Source organism: Balaenoptera ricei, chromosome 1 (assembly GCF_028023285.1).
Source record: "Balaenoptera ricei isolate mBalRic1 chromosome 1, mBalRic1.hap2, whole genome shotgun sequence".
NCBI lineage: Eukaryota > Metazoa > Chordata > Mammalia > Artiodactyla > Balaenopteridae > Balaenoptera > Balaenoptera ricei.
In genome coordinates this window covers 67,805,168-67,825,418 of record NC_082639.1, presented here as the reverse complement: position 1 = coordinate 67,825,418, position 20,251 = coordinate 67,805,168, and the positions used below count along the sequence as shown (strand labels likewise).

The 20,251-nt window shown below is 38.2% G+C and overlaps 2 protein-coding genes across 6 annotated transcripts in view; both read right to left on the bottom strand.

Moving 5' to 3' along the window:
- Positions 1–17,427, bottom strand: part of MIGA1 (mitoguardin 1) — an 86,789-nt gene extending 69,362 nt beyond the window's left edge. For 2 of the 5 annotated variants that reach the window (XM_059899509.1, XM_059899537.1), the window contains exons 1-2: positions 17,362–17,427; positions 14,329–14,442 (exon numbers count right to left, since the gene is read on the bottom strand). In XM_059899509.1, the coding sequence (XP_059755492.1) occupies positions 14,329–14,427 (99 nt within the window). In that variant the 5' untranslated portion in view covers positions 14,428–14,442; positions 17,362–17,427. Of the gene's footprint in view, positions 1–14,328; positions 14,443–17,114; positions 17,264–17,361 lie in introns of those variants that run through there. The other 3 variants (XM_059899529.1, XM_059899546.1, XM_059899519.1) reach the window with 3 other exon arrangements.
- Positions 8,211–8,649, bottom strand: LOC132350353 (2-iminobutanoate/2-iminopropanoate deaminase-like). Its single transcript, XM_059899496.1, has one exon. The coding sequence runs from the start codon at positions 8,640–8,642 to the stop codon at positions 8,211–8,213; it is 432 nt and encodes a 143-aa protein (XP_059755479.1). The 5' UTR covers positions 8,643–8,649.
- Positions 17,428–20,251: the final 2,824 nt, after the last annotated feature.

Below are 20,251 nucleotides of genomic sequence, written 5' to 3'. Positions count from 1 at the left end.
TCTTTTTACAAACCCAGCATTAGTATTAACATCAAAACCGAAGACATTACAAAAACAAAAACAAAAACAAACCTACAGACCAACACTGATAGATGCAGAAATCCTTCCTAAAATATTAACAAATCAAACCCAGCAATATATAAAAAGAATAATATATATGACCAAATGGTGTATATCCTAGGAATTCAAATCTGGTTCAACATTCAAAAACTAATCAATACACTTCACCATAATAACAAACTAAAGAAGAAAAGCCATAATATAATCTATATATATATATATATATATATTTTTTTTTTTTTTTTAAATGTTTAACCCCACTTCTGGACTGGGTTTTTTTTTTTAAATTAATTAATTAATTAATTTATCTTTGGCTGTGTTGGGTCTTCGTTTCTGTGCAAGGGCTTTCTCTGGTTGTGGCGAGTGGGGGCCACTCTTCATCACGGTGCACGGGCCTCTCACTGTCGCGGCCTCTCTTGTTGCGGAGCACAGGCTCCAGACGCACAGGCTCAGTAGTTGTGGCTCACGGGCCTAGTTGCTCCGCGGCATGTGGGATCCTCCCAGACCAGGGCTCGAACCCGTGTCCCCTGCATTGGCAGGCAGATCTCAACCACTGCGCCACCAGGGAAGCCCAAATCTCAATATATTAAAAAAGAAGTATCAATATGAACCCATGTTTTGCTTTTTCTTTTTAATATATACAGATAGACAAATTCAGAAATATAGTTGTGTATAAATACACTGATCAGTATGCATTCACACATATCCTAGTTCTGTCTCCTAAGAGGGCCTAGAAATAGCAACATCCCAGTAGCAATGCACACACCTTGCATCCAGATCTTAGTTTCTAATTGCCAGAGACTAAAGAGAACTAAATATGGAGACTAAAGAGAGCCAAAGCTCCCCAGAAAAGTGGGTAATTCCAGGATTGAGTCAGAGAAAATACAAAATGAACCCGGAGAGGAAAAAAAAAAAAAAGAAGAGGGCATGTCAGGCATGTCAAAAGATACAGGAGCCAACCTGAAAGAGCTTCCAAAGCCAAATATGGAACAATTTGAGCAACAAAATAAATAACAATAGTATTAGATTATAAACCAAAGAAAAAAATAAATACCCAAACTGATATAAATCAATAATTGAATAAATTAACAAAAGGGGAAGAAGGGACAACTCTCCCTTACAGAATAATTTTAAACAATGAGTGTAGAAGGAATGAAGGAAATAGAAAATCACCAATAAACTCTATGGTAATAACTGCTTAAGGCAAGATTCACTATTAAGTGCTAAAATTAGGGAACAGGGACTTCCCTGGTGGCACAGTATTTAAGAATCTGCCTGCCAATGCAGGGGACACGGGTTCAATCCCCGGTCCAGGAAGATCCCACATGCCACGGAGCAACTAAGCCCGTGCGCCACAACTACTGAGCTCGCATGCAACAAATACTGAGGTGCGTGTGCCACAACTACTGAAGCCCATGGGCCTAGAGCCCGAGCTCCGAAACAAGAGAAGCCACCGCAATGAGAAGCTTGTGCACCGCAAAGAAGAGTAGCCCCTGCTCGCCGCAACTAGAGAAAGCCAGTGCACAGCCAACGAAGACCCAACGCAGCCAGAAATAAATAAATAAATAAATAAATAAAACTTATTAAAAAAATAAAATAAAATTAGGGGACAAAAGTTTAAGGAGAAACAATATATTTGCATAGTCTCAAAGCATCTACCTCCAAATTTATTTACAAAGAGAAAAAACAGCAGAAAAACTTTAATCAAGTGATCAAGGTTAAACATCACCTGTAAAAGACATATACACATCATCATGTATCCCCTGATACAATGCACTGTGGTTCGTGTCAAAAATGAATAATCTCTCGGGCTTCCCTGGTTGCACAGTGGTTGAGAATCTGCCTGCTAATGCAGGGGACACGGGTTCGAGCCCTGGTCTGGGAAGATCCCACATGCCGCGGAGCGACTAGGCCTGTGAGCCACAACTACTGAGCCTGCGCGTCTGGAGCCTGTGCTCCGCAACAAGAGAGGCCGCAATAGTGAGAGGCCTGCGCACCACGATGAAGAGTGACCCCCACTTGCCGCAACTAGAGAAAGCCCTCGCACAGAAACGAAGACCCAACATAGCCGTAAATAAATAAATAAATAAAATTTTAAAAAAATAAAATAAAATAAAGCAAATAATTAAAAAAAAACAAAAACAAAAACAAAAAACAAATGTATCGGAGAGGTGGGCAATAAATATTAAGAATGCAGTGAGGGATGGAGGAGGAAATGGATAGGAAAACAGAGGAAACAAGACAGCCCATGCAAACTCTACTCAATACTCTGTACATGACTTGTATGGAAAAGAATCTAAAGAAGAGTGGATATATGTATAGGTATAACTGATTCACTTTGCTGTATACCTGAAACTAATGCAACATTATAAATCAACTATACGCCAATAAAAATTTAAAAAAAGAAAAAAGGAAAAAAAAAGATTGCCCATGCATTGCTATCTGTTGAGGCTGAGTGTCAGGTATATGGGGGTTCATTAAACTATTCAATTTTGTATATGTTTAAAATTTTCTATAATAAAACTATTTGTAAAAATAAAAATTGAATTAACAAACTTTAAACTATAATGTAATAGTAGAATAAAAACAACTATTCATGGGCTTCCCTGGTGGCGCAGTGGTTGAGAGTCTGCCTGCTAATGCAGGGGACACGGGTTCGAGCCCTGGTCTGGGAAGATCCCACATGCCGCGGAGCGGCTGGGCCCGTGAGCCACAACTGCTGAGCCTGCGCGTCTGGAGCCTGTGCCCCGCAACGGGAGGGGCCGCGATGGTGAAAGGCCCGCGCAACGCGATGAAGAGCGGTCCCCGCACCGCGATGAACAGTGGCCCCCACTTGCCGTAACTGGAGAAAGCCCTCGCACGAACCGAAGACCCAACACAGCCAAAAATAAATAAATAAATAAATAAAATAAATAAATAAAGTAGCTATAAAATTAAAAAAAAAAAAAAAAACAACTATTCATTACCATTTAAAGCCACATGATCATCTGTGTAGAAAAACCCTATGAAACTTATAAAAAGCTACCAGAATAACTGAGTTTAATAAAGCTATAAGATATAATAATATCAATATACAAGTCTATTTTCATATACTAGTAATAAATAACTGGAAATTGAAATTTTAAAAATACCATTTACAGTAGCATCATAAAATATGAAATACTTAAGGATAAATCCGACAAAAGATGTGAAAGACATGCATCCTGAAAACTAGCAAACACTGCTGAGGTTCAAGAAAGAAAACCTAAATATATGGAAAGACGTAACACATTTATAGGTTGAAAGACTCAAAGATGTCAACTGTCCCCAAATTGATCTATAGATTCAATACAATCCCAATGACAATCCTAGCAAGATTTTTTTTTTTTTTTGGTAAAAACTGATACTTGATTTCTAAATTTCATATAGAGGGAATTCCCTGGTTGTCCAATGGTTAGAACTCCACGCTTTCACTGCTGAGGGCGCGGGTACAATCCCTGGTCAGGGAACTAAGATCCTACAAGATGCAAAGTGCAGCCAAAAAAAATAAAATTCATATGGAAATGAAAAGGATCAAGAATAGTCCAAACAATTTTGAAAAAGAAAAACGAAGTTGGAAGACTAACCTTACTTGATTTTGAGACTTACTATAAAGCTACAATAAACAAAACACTGTCGTATTGACACAAAGAGACAAACAGATCAATGCAACAAGAGAGAGAGTACAGAAATAGACCCACACGTATACAGATGACTGATTTTTGGCAAAGGTACAAAAAGGCAGCCCAGTGGAAAAAGAGTAGTCTTTTCAACAACTAGTGCCAGGGTGGGAGGGAGGCTCAAGAGGGAGGGGATGTGGGGATGTATGTATACGTATAGCTGATTCACTTTGTTATACAGCAGAAACTAACACAACAATGTAAAGCAATTATACTCAAATAAAGATATTAAAAAAAAAAACAAACTAGTGCTGGAAAAAACTGAGTATCCATATGCAATAAAATGGAATTTCAATCTATGTTTCACACCACACACAACAATTAACTAATGGATCACAGACTTAAACACAAAACCTAAAACTATAAAGGTTCCAGAAAAAGCATAGGAAAAAATCTTTGTGATCTTTGATTAGACAAATATTTCTCTGAGATGACACCAAAAACCTGACCCAGTTTTTAAAAGAAGTTGACAAACTGGACTTCAGAATTTAAAACTTCTGCTCTTTAAAAGGCACTGTTAAGAGAATGAAAAGACAATCCACGAATTAGGAGAAAATAGCTGCCAATCATCTATCTAACAAAGGAATTGTATAAAGGGTATATAAAGAATTCTCCAAACTTAATAAGAAAACAAAAAACCCGATTTAAAAATGGGCAAAATATGGAGATATATGTATATGTATAGCTGATTCAATTTGTTATAAAGCAGAAACTAACACACCATTGTAAAGCAATTACACTCCAATAAAGATGTTAAAAATAAATAAATAAATTTTTAAAAATGGGCAAAAGCTTTGAACAGACACATCAACAAAGAAGATAAACAGATAGCAAATAAGCACATGAAAACACATTCAACATTACTGGTCATTAGGGAAATGCAAATTAAAACCACAATGAGATTCCACTACACACCTATTTTAGAATGGCAAAAATTAAAAGGACTGGCCATACCAATGGTATAACCACTTTGGAAGAAGTCTGACATTTTCTTAAAAAATTAAACATATACCTACTTATGATCCAGTCATTCCTCTCCTAAGTATTTACCCAAGGAAATGAAACCGTATGTTCATACAAAGACTAGTACAGAAATGTTCTTAGCAGCTTTATTTATAATTTAAAAAAAAAAAAGAAAAAACAGGAAACCCAAAAGTCCATTGCAGGTGGATAGCTGAACAAACTGTGATATATCCATACAATGGAATACTGTTCAGTAATAAAAAAAGAACTGACTACTGATACATGCAACAACATGCATATATTTCAAAATAATTAGGCTGAGTGAAAAAAAGCCAGACAAAAGGAAGTACATACTGTATGATTCTATTTATACAAAATTCTAGAAAATGCAAACTAATCTATAGTGACAAAAAGCAGATCAGTGCTTGCCTGGGGAAAAGTAGGGGAGCGGAGTTGGACAGTAAGATGCAAAGGCAGAGATTACAAAAGGGAATGATAGACTTTTAGAGATCATAGGTATGTTTAGTACCCTGACTGTGGCAAGGATTTCACAGGCATATACACATATATGTTAAAACTTAAATTGTATTCTTTAAATACGTGTAGTTTAATGCGTGTCAATTTTACCTCAATAAAGCTGTTTTTGAAAAATAACATCTTCAGGACTTCCCTGGTGGTGCAGTGGTTAAGAATCCGCCTGCCAATGCATGGGACATGGGTTCAAGCCCTGGTCCGGGAAGATCCTACATGCTGCGGAGCAACTAAGCCCGTTCACCACAATTACTGAGCCTGCGCTCTAAAACCCGCAAGCCACAACTACTGAAGCCCGCGTGCCACAACTACTGAAGCCCATGCACCTAGAGCCCGTGCTCCGCAACAAGAGGAGCCACCGCAATGAGAAGCTCGCGCGCTGCAACAAAGAGTAGCCCTTGCTCACCGCAACTAGAGCAAGCCCGCGCACAGCAACGAAGACCCAATGCAGCCAAAAATAAATAAATAAATTTTTAAAACTAAATAAATTTAAAAAAATAACATCTTGGTTCTACACATAAATCCAAAATAATTGCTCATTTTCTGGTATACCAGAAACGATTTACTTCCACTTGCCATTAGTATTTGGCCTCAGCGACTGTGATCTAACAAAAATTTAAAACTATTCTTACTCTACTTTTCTTCCAAATCCATTTAACTTCTTCCAAAACTATCATGAAAAATTGGAACATTCCAATGTCGCCTCAGATTTTTTCCCTTCGCAAACTGTAAGAATTATTCTCTTCCGTAATGTCTCCATACAGGAATTGCCAAATATTTGTTTCTTTCCATTTCTATGTTTTACTCTCTGGAACCATAGCTCCAGTGTTCACTGCAACCAAATGAGATTCAGGGAAAAAAAAAACAAACAAAACAGTTCCTGAAATTTGGATGCTAAACAACCAATAATAAAATAAATTCTAAAAAATAGCACTATTATTAAGAACACCTTACTTCTCATTATATTTTATGAACTGCCTTGACCTCATTACCCCCCAAAAAATGTTTCTTAGATCAAATATAAAAATTAGTATTTACTGCATAAGCAAATGTAAGATAACAAAATTAAGACCTCAACTAAAGAAAATAATCTATTGGGAGTTCCCTGGCGGACTAGTGGTTAGGGTTCGGCACTTTCACTGCTGTGGCCTGGCTTCAATCCCTCCTTAGGGAACTGAGATCCCATAAGCCATGTGGTGCAGCCAAAAAAAAAAAAAAAAAAGAAAGAAAGAAAGAAAATAATCTTAACACAGGCCCAGCCATAACTAAGTGATCACATGTTCTTAAACTGTCAGTTCTGCTATATCTTAGGGCACTGAAGTTAGAGAACTATTAGGAGACATAAATACAAAATTAAAACTACTGTCAGAAATATAACGTGCTTTTATTAATACGAATTCAAATACAATATAAATCAATTCACTTTTATTAAGATTCAAGTTCTGTGTATATGTTAAATATTATTTTTGCATAAAAGACCCATTACAACTTACAGTCCTAATCTCATGAAAAAAGAAAACGTTCCATGACAAAAATAAGGTAAATTTCCCAGGAAAAGATTTTTATCACAAGTAATCTAGATGACACAAGGTTTGAAAGTCTCTATTACTCCTGCCTATCACTTCTCATTTTGTTACTTCTTTCTTCCCCAGAGGAAAGTCAATTACTTCCTATTATCATTGCCTGGAACACTGAAAATACAGCATCTCAGAATCCCAAACTCTGAGGGGCTTTTCGAGGTGATACAGTCCCTTACCTCCAGACAAAATGGAAACCAGACACGTGTCCTATTCATTCAACATGAACTGAGTACCAACTTATGGGCCAAACACTGAGAATACAAAGAAAGGAATAAGACACTGTTCCTGGTGCTCAGATTTCACAATCCTCTCCACTCCATAACCCGATGCCACTGTTTAATGTTCTTGTCAAGTTTCCCCCGTCATCTAATGTTCTCTGGAGACAGAGAATAGCTATTTAGTCACACACAAGTCTCCTGCTCCAATAACCTATTTCCCTTTATTTAGCATGAAGTTCTAACTAGAACTGAGTTGATCTATTCCTCTAACACAGTACTTAACACACCTTTTTTTTTCTTTGGCGGGGGGGACTCTTAAGAGCCTTACTAAAGTTCTAAGGTCAATAATGCCAGGGATTATATCTAGATTTTGTTCACCACTTTATATCAACTGAAACAGAGTAGATACTCAATAAACATAGTTTGAATGAATCTCTCTGATAACTGGAACACACCACATGTCACATGCTAACTGTGACCTTTGGACAAATGAGAATAATACCATCTTCCTCACAGGGTTGTTGTGAAAGGAGATAACATACGTAAAGTTATATCTGACACATAGTACACATTTGAAAAATGTGCACTCTTATTATTTTAATTTAAAAAAATTTTTAAACAAACACCTTATTTTGAAATAATTTTATTTTGTTTATTTTTTTAAATCTACATGCCATTTTATTTCCATTAGAAAAATATTATCTATATAAAATTTGGTCCAGTGTCTTCTCCTTTACCTCTACCATTCAAACTTAAAATACTTTAATTTTACTCAAGTAAAAGCAGAATCATGTATCTGACATGAAAACTAAATATTTCACATCATTAAATTAATAGAGTTTAACTGAATTAGGTGTGCTCTTCATTATTTCTCAGGAATAGTAACTCATCCTTCCTACATGTTATTTCCCTTTACTTTTATTTTTCTGAGTAACTATGTAATGCGTGTCTCTTTTCCCACATCCAGTAATATGAGTGTTATAGAAGTGTAATTTAAAACTTCAGTAACTAGATTCATCATTAACCTTCAACTCATGTTCAATTCCCCTTATTATATGGTATTTCTATAATAACTTCAGATATTTCAGTCAACCTTACACTTTCCAACAAAGACTCTAAAAATTAAGACATTAATTTAAAAACATTATTAAAATTCCAGACTAAATAACACTGGGCCCACTTAGAGTGATGCTGTCACAAGGTCCTTGGACAGCTACTGCTTCAATCTCAACACAGCCTCCTTTGGGCAAAGCAGCAACCTGGTAAGCAGCTCTTGCAGGAAAACTACTCTGGAAATATTGTTTGCAGATGTCATTGACAGTATTGAAGTCATTTATGTCGGCCAGCAAAACAGTTGTTTTTACCACATTCGTGAAGTCACAGCCTGCTGCTTTCAGAATTTCACCCATGTTTGGAAGAGCTTGTTTAACCTCTTCTGCCACCCCTCCTGGCACAAGCTGTCCACTTGCAGGATCCATTCCTAGCTGTCCTGAAATGTAAAAGGTCCTGTCGACTAACACAGCCTGACTGTAGGGACCAATGGCCGCTGGGGCTTTCGCGGTGCTGATCACCTTTCTGATCAAAGACGACATGGCTGGGCTTCCCTGGTGGCGCAGTGGTTGAGAATCTGCCTGCCGATGCAGGGGACACGGGTTCGAGCCCTGGTCTGGGAAGATCCCACATGCCGTGGAGCAACTAGGCCTGTGAGCCACAACTACTGAGCCTGCGCGTCTGGAGCCTGTGCTCCGTAACAAGAGAGGCCGCGATAGTGAGAGGCCCGCACACCGCGATGAAGAGTGGCCCCCGCTTGCCGCAACTAGAGAAAGCCCTCGCACAGAAACGAAGACCCAATACAGCCAAAAATAAATAATAAATTAAAAAAAAAAAAAAGACGACATGGTTAATCCTTTTCCCTTGCCACCCCTCGGAGACAACTACCCTGTATACTGCTCCTACTCGCATCTCACGGGTCTCTGAAATAATTTTAAATTTACAGAAAAGTTGCAAAGACAGTAGAGAAAGTTCCCATATCACTCAGTTTTTCTCTGATAGTAACATCTTACATAACCATAGTGCTCTTGTCAAAACTGAGAAATTAACATCAGTACAATATTAACTAAACTATATTCTTTATTCTGATTTCACCAGTTTTTCCACTAATGTTCTTTTTCTATTCTAAGGCCAACTCAAGATACCACACTACATTTAGACAAATTTTTATTTTTTAAGTGCTTAGTTAATTCTTAGTCTTTTCCACATACATTCTGAATTTGGAGAATCAACAAAACTATTTAAAGCTATAGAACTGTCTGAACAAGAACTCTAAGCTTTTCTTTGGTCTTTTCTTTGTCCTTTGATGCTATTCAAACTACAGCCTACTCTCTTAGTACAGGGCCAACAAACTTTTTTGGTAAAGGCCAGGTAAATTATTTTAGGCTTGTGGAACATACGGTCTCTATTGCAACCACTGAACACTGCTGTTGTAGCACAAAAACAGTCACAGATAATACATTAACAAATGAGCATGGCTGTGTTCCAATAAAACTTTACTTGTAAAAACAGGCAGCGGCCTGGATTTGGCCCATAGCCCGTAGGTTGCTGACCCACCTTAGTGCATTTCATAACATGGAATGAGTTTTGGATACTCAATACCATGACTGAGAGTAGAGGATGTATACTTAAGTTTACTTGCAATGATTCTTTATATTATTTTTAAAAAAATATTCCATGGAACAATGTGGACAATAGTCCTGGCCTCAGAAAATTATTCTTAGGATTGAAAAGCAGGTTGTATAGTAGAATCAGTGTGGACAAAACACACAAAAATAATTGGCAAAAATCCCAAAGCTTTGGGGAGTGCAAAACAATACTATCCTTATGGAAGGAAATTTAGCAACATCTATCAAAATTTAAATACATTTACTCTTTGACCCAGAAATCCAAAGTCTAAAAATTTATCCTATACCTGTACCTATGTGAATTGAAGTATATCAAGCTTATTAATTATAGCATTGTTTGTAATGAACAAGATCAGAAACAACCCAAATGGCCATATACAGAAACATCATGTAACTGCAGGAATAAAAACAAAAACAAAAAACTACATATATTAATATGGAAAAATCTCCAGGAAATGTTTTAAGTATAAAAAAAGCAAGAACATAAGTAGTATGCTACCTTCTATAAGAAAGAGGAGAAAATAAAAATATATAATTGGGACTTCCCTGGTGGCGCAGTGGTTAAGAATCCGCCTGCCAATGCAGGGGACACAGGTTCGAGCCCTGCTCCAGGAAAATCTCACATGCTGCAGAGCAACAAAGCCCATGCGCCACAACTACGGAGCCGGCACTCTAGAGCCCGTGAGCCACAACTACTGAGCCCACACTCCTAGGGCCTGTGCTCTGCAACAAGAGAAGCCACCACAATGAGAAGCCCACGCACAACGGAGAGTAGCCCCTGCTTGCTGCAACTGGAGAAAGCCCATGCACAGCAATGAAGACCCAACGCAGCCAAAAATAAATAAATAAATATTTTTTTAAAAAACAGAATATAGGACCTCCCTGGTGGTCCAGTGGTTAAGAATCCGCCTTCCAATGCAGGGGACCCGGGTTTGATCCCTGGTTGGGGAACTAAGATCCCACATGCTGTGGGGCAACTAAGCCTGCACGCCACAACTGCTGAGCCCGCATGCTCTGGAGCCCACAAGCCACAACTAGAGAGAAGCCCACACGCCACAACTAAGACCCAACGCAGCTGAAGAAAAGAAGGAAAAGAAGGAAGGGAGGGAAGGAGGGAGGGAGGGAGGAAGGAAGGAAGGAAGGAAGGAAAATATAATTGCTTTTGCTGGTATCTGAATTAAGAAACCTTGAAAGATATTCAAGTAATCTAAACGGTTACCTATAGAAGTGGATAGGGATTGAGAGAAAAATCTCCACGTATGTACGTGTCTGTGTGTGTGTGTGTGTGTGTGTGCGCGTGTGTAGTTTTGGTTTTTGAACCACGTAAATGTATTAGCTATTCAAATAATAAATTTTAAAGAATAATATTACTTTAGAATCATTGTAAGGATTAAAGAGTTTGTAAATGTAACCAATATAAAATCTCTAACACAGTGTTTTACACACAGTGGGTGCTGCTATGTCCTGTTGCTGGTCTTTTTAAATGTCATCCAAATGGTGTAATAACATAAACGAATAAAAGAATAAATACCAAACACTTAGACTCAATATTTTCATCTCTAGGAATCTACCTTAATAAAAATCTAAAAATTGGACAAAGAATTATATATAATGAACTGCTGAAACAACCCAAAAACTCAAAAATAGAGAAATATTCAATAAACTATAGTACACCTATATTTATAAAGCATTTTTAATGACAGAGAAAATGCTCAAAATATACAACTTTATAATCTCAAATGAGGGGGACAGAGCGGTGAGGGTGGGGAGTGAGGGATTGGGAAGCAGAGAGATATATGCAGAAATAAAAGACCTAAGTAAAGTACAGCCAATAAACTTTTATAGAGGGGTTGTTGGCAATTTTTATTTTCTATTTAATTCTTTTCTGTATTTTTCAAATTTTCTTTTAATCATGTAATCCTAAAAAGGAAAAGAAAGAAAGAAAAAAAGAGAAAATGGATTTCGGGATCAAAGAAATGCAAGTTCAAATCCCATATTATATACGCAATTTTAGACAAGTTAATTAAGCCGTTAAAAAGCTGCCAGATTTGTAAAATGGAGATGATACAGAAATTCCAGGATTATTTTAAGGATTAGAGACATTATATGTAAAAAAGACCTAACTAATGTCTTAAACATAGTGGATACTAACTAGTATTATTCTCATACATCTTATCTGTGTAACATCCTCGCCTATATAAAATTATACTAGGGGACTTCCCCAGAAGTCCAGTGGTTAAGACTCCACACTTCCACTGAACGGGGCATGGATCCAATCCGCAGGGATCTAAGATGGGGGAACTAAGGTGGGGGAACTGGTTGGGAAACTAAGATCCCACATGCTGTGCGGCATGGCAAAAAAAAGAAAAAGAGAGAGAAAAATATAATAAAATTATACTATATTTTATCAATCTAAGGTACTATTCCTTTTAAGATGCAAGCAACTTTTAGAAATGTTGAAGTGTGAAAAATGATCATCTTAGATTTGATGAAATTCAGTGTTTAAGTTTAGTGAAATAAATGCTACTTTCCATAAGTATCTTTTTATTTACTACAATGGAGTGTAAACTGCATTAGAAGCAGATATTAAAAATAACAGGATGGGACTTCCCTGGTGACACAGTAGTTAAGAATCCGCCTGCCAATGCAGGGGACATGAGTTCGAGCCCTGGTCCGGGAAGATCCCACATGCCGCGGAGCAACTAAGCCCATGAGCCACAACTACTGAGCCTGCACTCTGAAGCCCGCGAGCCACAACTACTGAGCCCACGCACCACAACTACTAAAGCCCGCAGGCCTAGAGCCCGTGCTCCGCAACAAGAGAAGCCACTGAAATGAGAAGCCCACGCACCACAACAAAGAGTAGCCCCTGCTCGCAGCAACTAGAGAAAGTCTGTGTGCAGCAACAAAGACCCAACACAGCCAAATAAATAAATTAATTAATTAATAATAAATAAATAAATAAAATAAAAGGATTGGGGGCACTTTCCTGGTGGCACAGTGGTTAAGAATCTGCCTGCCAATGCAGGGAACACAGGTTCGAGCCCTGGTCCGGGAAGATCCCACATGCCGCAGAGCAACTAAGCCCGTGCACCACAACTACTGAGCCTGCGCTCTAGAGCCCACGAGCCACAACTACTGAGCCTGCGTGCCACAACTACTGAAGCCCGCAGGCCTAGAGCCCGTGCTCCACAACAAGAGAAGCCACCTCAATGAGAAGCCCGCGCACCACAACGAAGAGTAGCCCCTGCTCGCAGCAACTAGAGAAAGCCCGTGTGCAGCAACAAAGACCCAACGCAGCCAAATAAATAAATAAATAAAATTTATTTTAAAAATATAAAAAAATAAAAGGATTGGGAATTCCCTGGCAGTCCAGTGCTTAGGACTCAGGGCTTTCACTGCTGGGGCCTAAGTTCAATCCCTGGTCGGGGAACTAGAATCCTGCAGGCCGTGCAGCTTCTATGTTTCTATGTAAGATACACGAATGGATAGTAAGCACGTGAAAAGATGCTCAACATGACTAATTAGGGAAATGCAAATCAAAACCACGATGAAATACCAACTCACTACCATGAGAGTGGCTACTATTAAAAAAACAGAAAACAAGTGTTGGCAAGGATGTAACGAAATTGGAACCCTTATGCAGTGCTGGTAGAAATAAAAAATGGTGCAACCACTATGGTAAACAGTATGGCAATTCCTCAAAAAATTAAAAATAGAATTACCATATGATGCAGAAATTTCACTTCTGGGTATATACCCAAAATAACTGAAAGCAGGAACCTGAATAGTTACTTGTACAGTCATGTTCACAGCAGCATTATTCACAAAAGCCAAAAGGTAGAAGCAACCCAAGTTCCAGCAATGAATGAATGAATAAACAAAATGTGGTATATTCATAAAATCAAATGCTATCCAACTTGGGGAAAAAGAGGGAATTCTGACACATGCTACAACATGGATGAACCTTGAAAACATTTTGCTAAGTGAAATAAGCCAGTCACAAAAAGGCAAATACTATGTAACTCCACTTATGAGGTACCTAGAGTAGTCAAATCAAATCCATAGAGACAGAATAGAGAATGGTGGTTGCCAGTAGCTGGTGGGAGGGGGAATAAAGAATTGCTGTTTAGTGGCTCCAGAGTTCCAGTTTTGCAAGATGAAAAGAGTTCTCAAGATTGGTTGCACAATAGTGTCAATGTACCTAATGCTACTGAACTGCACATTTAAAAATGGTTAAAATGGTAAATTTTATGTTACATATATTTTACCACAATAAAGTTAAAATTAAAGGACTGTAATAGTGAGAACAAGCCTATCTGAATAACATAATTCTCTGAAAATAACTGTAATAGACTGTAAATTCACTTAAGGTAGGAAGATCTTTTTTAGTAATACAATCTCCTTTTAAGAGTTATGAATATGATAACAACAAAAGAACATGAAATAAATAAAAACCAAGTAAGTTTTAAACTACTTTAATAAACACATTGAAGCATTTAAAACCCCAAATGAAATTTAAATACTGTAAACACAATACGCTCTGAGCAATAGACTTATTATTCAACTTCGTATTTCTTTTTTTTTTTTTTTTTTTTACCTGGCAGAGAGAATAGTACCAAGACAGAGGAAGATCAAACACTCTTAGTGCTGCTGTCCTCAGGGAAAACTGTGATTCACTTACTGTTTCTTCTGACATGACTCCTCTTCTAATCTTCAGTAAATGAAACAAAAAATATATTAGCCACAAAGATTTCTGGTTATTCTACAAATGAAAGATACAAATTGAAAATTTAACTCTTTTTAAACAGCTTTATTTTTTGCACTTAATTAGACAGCTTTTTTTTTTTTTTTGCACACTAACCTGAAGAAAATAACATTCTGAGCCAAATTTACTTGAGCTAAAAGTTTATTAATCACCAAAGTAACCAAAAAGAAAATGAGTTAGATTTCAATTTTGAGTTCGAGTAGTAAATTTTCCTTAGAAAACTGCAGGTTCTAGATTCTCTCTTTTCTGGTTAAATAAATGTTTCAGCTGTTAAACAGTAATTTAAAATATTTTTCTTCCCACTTATTTCCTTCCAATAACAGCATTGGGGGGGGGCAAGTACTGAAAGAAATCTGATTGGAATCTTGACTCTAGGGGCTAAAAATGAACCTCAGGGCTCACTGAACTTCAGAACTCATGCATTTATTCTCCTACTGCCCCGTTTTAGAAAAATTTTTATTTTATGTTGGAATATAGTTGATCCTACCATCCCATTTTAAAGCTCTTAAAAGAAATGACATACATGCTATGAAATTTTAATATTGTTTGAATGCCTATTTCTATTGAAACCAAAGAAAGAAACATCAGTTGTCCACAGAGAAGACAGTCATCACTGAGAGAGGCCCTTAAAGGTAGCAGAACGCTGACAGAAACATGATGGTTCAGGGTCTGGGTCTATGCTTTGTAGAGCCAGAAACTCAATTTTAACAGTGTACCCAGCTGGATACCCACTAAACAAATTCACAGAGTATTGATATAAGTTAGTTTACAAATTTGCTCATTTATAATAAGGAAATACGCTATCTAGTGAAAGAATACTTTTATATGCTATCAAAACATACCCTTTCTGAAATAAGACATTGTAGGGAGTTGAATTAAGTATAAAAGGCTGTGTGGTGAGCACAAAATTAATGGGCCCTGAGGAATATTTCATACAGGCTGGGAAAGAGCCTGAGAACTGTTTCTGGTGTACAAGAGTAGGCTTCCCCACTAGCCAGAATGTTTAGGCCTACCGAATTCAATACTTCTTTCCCTTGCAGAGTGCTGTACAAACCACCAAAGAGAAAACAAACTACCAACAATCCCTCTGTAAAAACTTATTTGCTATACTTTAAGTCCTTTATTTCTGCATATATCTCTGCTCTCTTTTTCTAAACTCCAGTAGACTAATCCCTTCTGTTAATAAGCCCCGTTTTTTTTTTTTCTCGGACAACTATCAAAACTACTGATTAAGTAGTAGTTTCCTTTCACATCAAGCACAGTAATACTTCTTAAGGTGGGTTACTGCTACTGACCGTTTACCTTTTCCCTATTAGGGACACTCAAGGAGTATAAACTTAATTCTCCCTCACTCATATTCTAATTAGAATATTTCAGCTCAGTGTAATTAGTTCTAATTGAAGTACATTTATTCTAACCAACAAACTGTGATAGAGACATATTATTCAGAAATACAAAGGAAATCATGAAGAAACAGTTAAACAAGTGAAAAATAGTCTTCTGAGGAATGAGACTAGGGATGTAGGGAGGCTGGGCAGAGAACCACTGTTTTTCATTATAAGTGCTTCTGTAATATTTGATTGTTTAAGTGCCTACATGTACTACTTTTTTGAAATGTTACACAAAAAAAGGAGGGGAAGCACATTTATCCCACCCCCCCCCCAAAAAAAAACCCCAAAAACCTGACAACTTCTTTTAGAGAAACATTTTTAGTAATGAAATAGATTCTGGATCATTAAAGCTATCTGTGCTATTGAATTAAAAATTAAAAAAAAAAAGATACTGAGAGTAATTCACCCAAAGTGATTTTCTCCATAACAGAGTTCCAGATTTTTAAGCAGAGGAGAAAGAAAATAAAGCAATCACTTCAATTTGCTGCAGGGGTTTTCTTAAAAGAATTCTGACAAATGTCTATTTTTGCATTCTAACCACCTCATTCCCTTTCATTTAAAATCACTGAGGAAGTGATTCCAAACTTAATTAATAATTGAATAGCTTTTAAAAACTGGTCATTTCAGTTGCTTTCATAAATATTAATTTTAAAAAACATGAAGGCAGTTTCATGATTATTCGAATTTCGAGAGGGGGGTCTAAAACATCACCAAAAATATTTTACTCTGTAATATTACTCGCTTCTCTCCATTCTAACCACGAGAGCGTTAAAAATGTGTCATAAATAGAATTTGTTTCTTAAAACACCCTAAAATTGGACTTTATAATCCAAGCAAGAATGAAAGTCTGAAATATCCACAAAATTTTGATAATCTATACCACCGAACTCTGAGAAGATACTTGAAATACAGCAAAAATGCTTACTTGCAATAATGATAAAATAATAATAAAGGTCTGTGCACGAGCAACACCTTTTGGAGTCCTCCCTCCAGAAAATAAAAGTTGAACAACTTTATTTACAGAAGGGCTCTAACGCCACAAACCTCCCGATGCTAAATTATTCTCGGAAAGCACCTTCAAGGAAAGCGTAATCTTCCTCATCCAAAAACCACTCCCCGCTCAAACCACTGACATTCTTGCAGGAACTTGTACCACACTAGCTGCCCCTCCCTCAGGCCTCCCTCACCCCCACCGCGCTCTCCTCTGCGGGCTTCCTTTTTCTTTACCAAGAAGACCAGGAAAGGGGCTCCCTCTCGGCTCAGCCGCCCCGACCGACCCTCGCTCCGGCTCCAAGCGGTCACCAGCCCACCCTGATTCAGCGGTCCCGGGCGGGCCTCCCTCCGGGTTTCTGTTCTTCCACCCGCACTCGGAGTCCAGAGGTCGCAGGCTGGCGCTCTTGCCCGCCCAGCATCCTCTACCCCGTGGCCGCTGCGACCCCACCCGACCCTCCGCCCGCCAGCTCCACCAGCGTACCTGGCGCTCCAGGGTAAGTGTAGCATGCCCACGCCTACTTCCCCGCAGCAGCGAGCCGCAGGCTGACCCCCAGGGGCGGAGTCCTTCCGGGGTCAGGAGTGGGAAAGTGGAGAGAAAGTCGCGGGGGCCTCCTAGCCTTTCTGCGTGAGGGGCTACGTGTGAAGCAGCTCCCGCCATTTTTGTTTAGGGTAGAGGCTCTCGCCCTGCCAGATAGATGTAAAATATAGAATGGAAGAACTGCATCCTCTTACAGTGCTGTCAAGAACTAGCATCCTAGTTCCTAACCATTTGAGGGCTCTAGGACCATACTATGAATCTGGTGAAAACTATGGGGCCTTTTCCCCATATGTCATTTAAATACAGTGTTAAAAAATACACTCACATACTATTAAAAGGAAAAATAGTGTGTGTGTGTATATATATATATATATATATACGTATATATATATATATATATATGTGTATATATATATACATATATATATATATACGTATATATATGAGGTTAGATGCCCAAAACCAATCCATAGGTCCCAGATTAAGAACTACTACAGACGCTCAGCCCCCAAACAAATTAATGTTGAGGCATTCCAATCCTGTATTAATGATGAAGTTATTGATTTCAATTCCTCTTTAGCTTTTCTCCACGTTTCCTACTGAATTAGGCTACCAAATAATATGTGAATATGGTCAACTCTGAGGGGTTAGGCAACGGATTCACAGCTCCGAGGTTCTGTCTAATACGCAGTGAACTAATGGGGTGGGAGGGAGAACAACAGAAAACAACATGCTGTTTCTATGTGCAGTCCTGAGCCAAAACATTCCGTCAGAACTGCAGATTTTAAAATTCCAATTTCTGAGCATATTTGTGGTGAAAAAAGCCAAACTAATTTTGTAAGGATTGCTAAAACATGAGAGCACATGTTACTATTCCTATCTCAGAATCAAGAATGAACAGTCTTTTCTGGTAGTGTTCGAAATTCCCATTTAGTGAAATGGAAAATAAGGAGAATGGTAATGCCAGTGTCTGACGTTACCGGATGAATAATAACTAAAAATGCACAGACTGAGTTGTGTGTGAAAGTATTGTGCACTTGTGAACAGTGCTCTTGACACTTGAAGAAACTGGAATTTGTAAGGCTGTGTTTGTTTATTCCTCCATCTCCTGTCTGCGCCTCCTCCCTATTTCCCACAACTTCCAAACATTCAGCCTAATGGGAAGAACAGTAATAATGATGACTACCACTTAAACAACTTTCCTATGAACACTATCTCCTTTAATTCCACAATAACCATTATGAGAAAGATATTATTACACACTGGGTATGGATTTTACTCTTTAACGGGAGAATAAGAACTACCAGATTTTATTTATTTTGCTAAATCAGTGTAATTTGCTCCAAGCCTCCCTTCTCCTGGGTTACCAGAATATTCAATCTTAGTCATTATTGGGTATATCAGGTAGGATGCTGTTAGCTAGAAGCAAAAGAAAACTGAACAAATAGTAGCTTAAACCACAGGACAGGGTGGTCCACATGGATGTTAGCAACAGATGGACACAGTCTCATATTTGAACATTGATACCTTTGATATCTTTTGCTATCCTGGCCCAGGACAAAAAAAATGGCACTTGGGTTAATTCTAAAGGTCTGATCCTCCCCCAGATAACCAAAGTCATCATGTAGTGCTCACCAAACCAGGAAGTGGAATTCATGAAATAATATTAGTTTTTGCTATTGTTCAAATACTGAGGTACTTGCTACATCAACCATTAGTGAATTTGGGTATCCTGTCTGCATAGTATTGAACAATACTGTGGAGTCAGACTGCCACAGTTTGAATTCTTTCTCTGCCACTTACTAGGTGCATGGTCTTAGGCAAGGTACTAACCCTCATTATGCCTCAGTTTCCTCATTGGGATGTTGAGAAGAGAAATGTAATAATACTTGTAAAGCACTAAGAATCTTATATAGGTATTTTTTTAGGATTAAAAAATTTTTTTATTGGCTTATAGTTGATTTACAATGTTGTGTTACTTTCTGCTGTACAGCAAATGAGTCAGTTATATACATATATCCTCTTTTTAAAGAATAAATTTATTTATTTATTTATTTATGGCTGCGTTGGGTCTTCCTTGCTGTGCGTGGGCTTTCTCTAGTTGCGGCGAGCGGGGGCTACTCTTTGTTGTGGTGTGCGGGCTTCTCATTGCGGTGGTTTCTCTTGTTGTGGAGCATGGGCTCTAGGCGCGCAGGCTTCAGTAGTTATGGCACACAGGCTCAGTAGTTGTGGCTCACGGGCTCTAGAATGCAGGCTCAGTAGTTGTGGCACACAGGCTTAGTTGCCCCATGGCATGTGGGCTCTTCCTGAGCCAGGGCTCGAACCCATGTCCCCTGCACTGGCAGGCGGATTCTTAACCACTGTGCCACCAGTGAAGTCCCACAGTTATCTATTTTATATAGTGGTGTGTATGTCAATCCCAATCTCCCATTTATCCCTCCCCACCTAAGATTCTTATATAAGTTTTTAACTTGTACCTCTGTGGGATCCAAGGATAAAACTCTTATTTCCATATAATTGGTTTCCTTGGTAATCCTACATATTTTGTTTTATACGCATAGAAACATTACTTTGAGAAAGGGGTCCATAGGATTTACCTGAATGTCAATGGAATCCAACCATGACATCAAAAAATGGTTAAGAATTTAGAACATTCCCTGGCACATATTTCTAAGATATATGGCATACTAAGTGGGACTTTTCCATGTCTTTTGACAGAAGCTCCAAAGCTGAGCGAAATAGATGCCAAGTGCCCTGAGCATTCTAAAACAGAATGCTAAATCACCCACACAGGGCATGCTGGGAGAAAGGGCAGCCCATTTATCTACTCTCA

Bases quoted from the DNA above. Each gene is read 5' to 3' on its own strand.
- LOC132350353 (XM_059899496.1), bottom strand. From the start codon at position 8,642: ATGTCGTCTTTGATCAGAAAGGTGATCAGCACCGCGAAAGCCCCAGCG.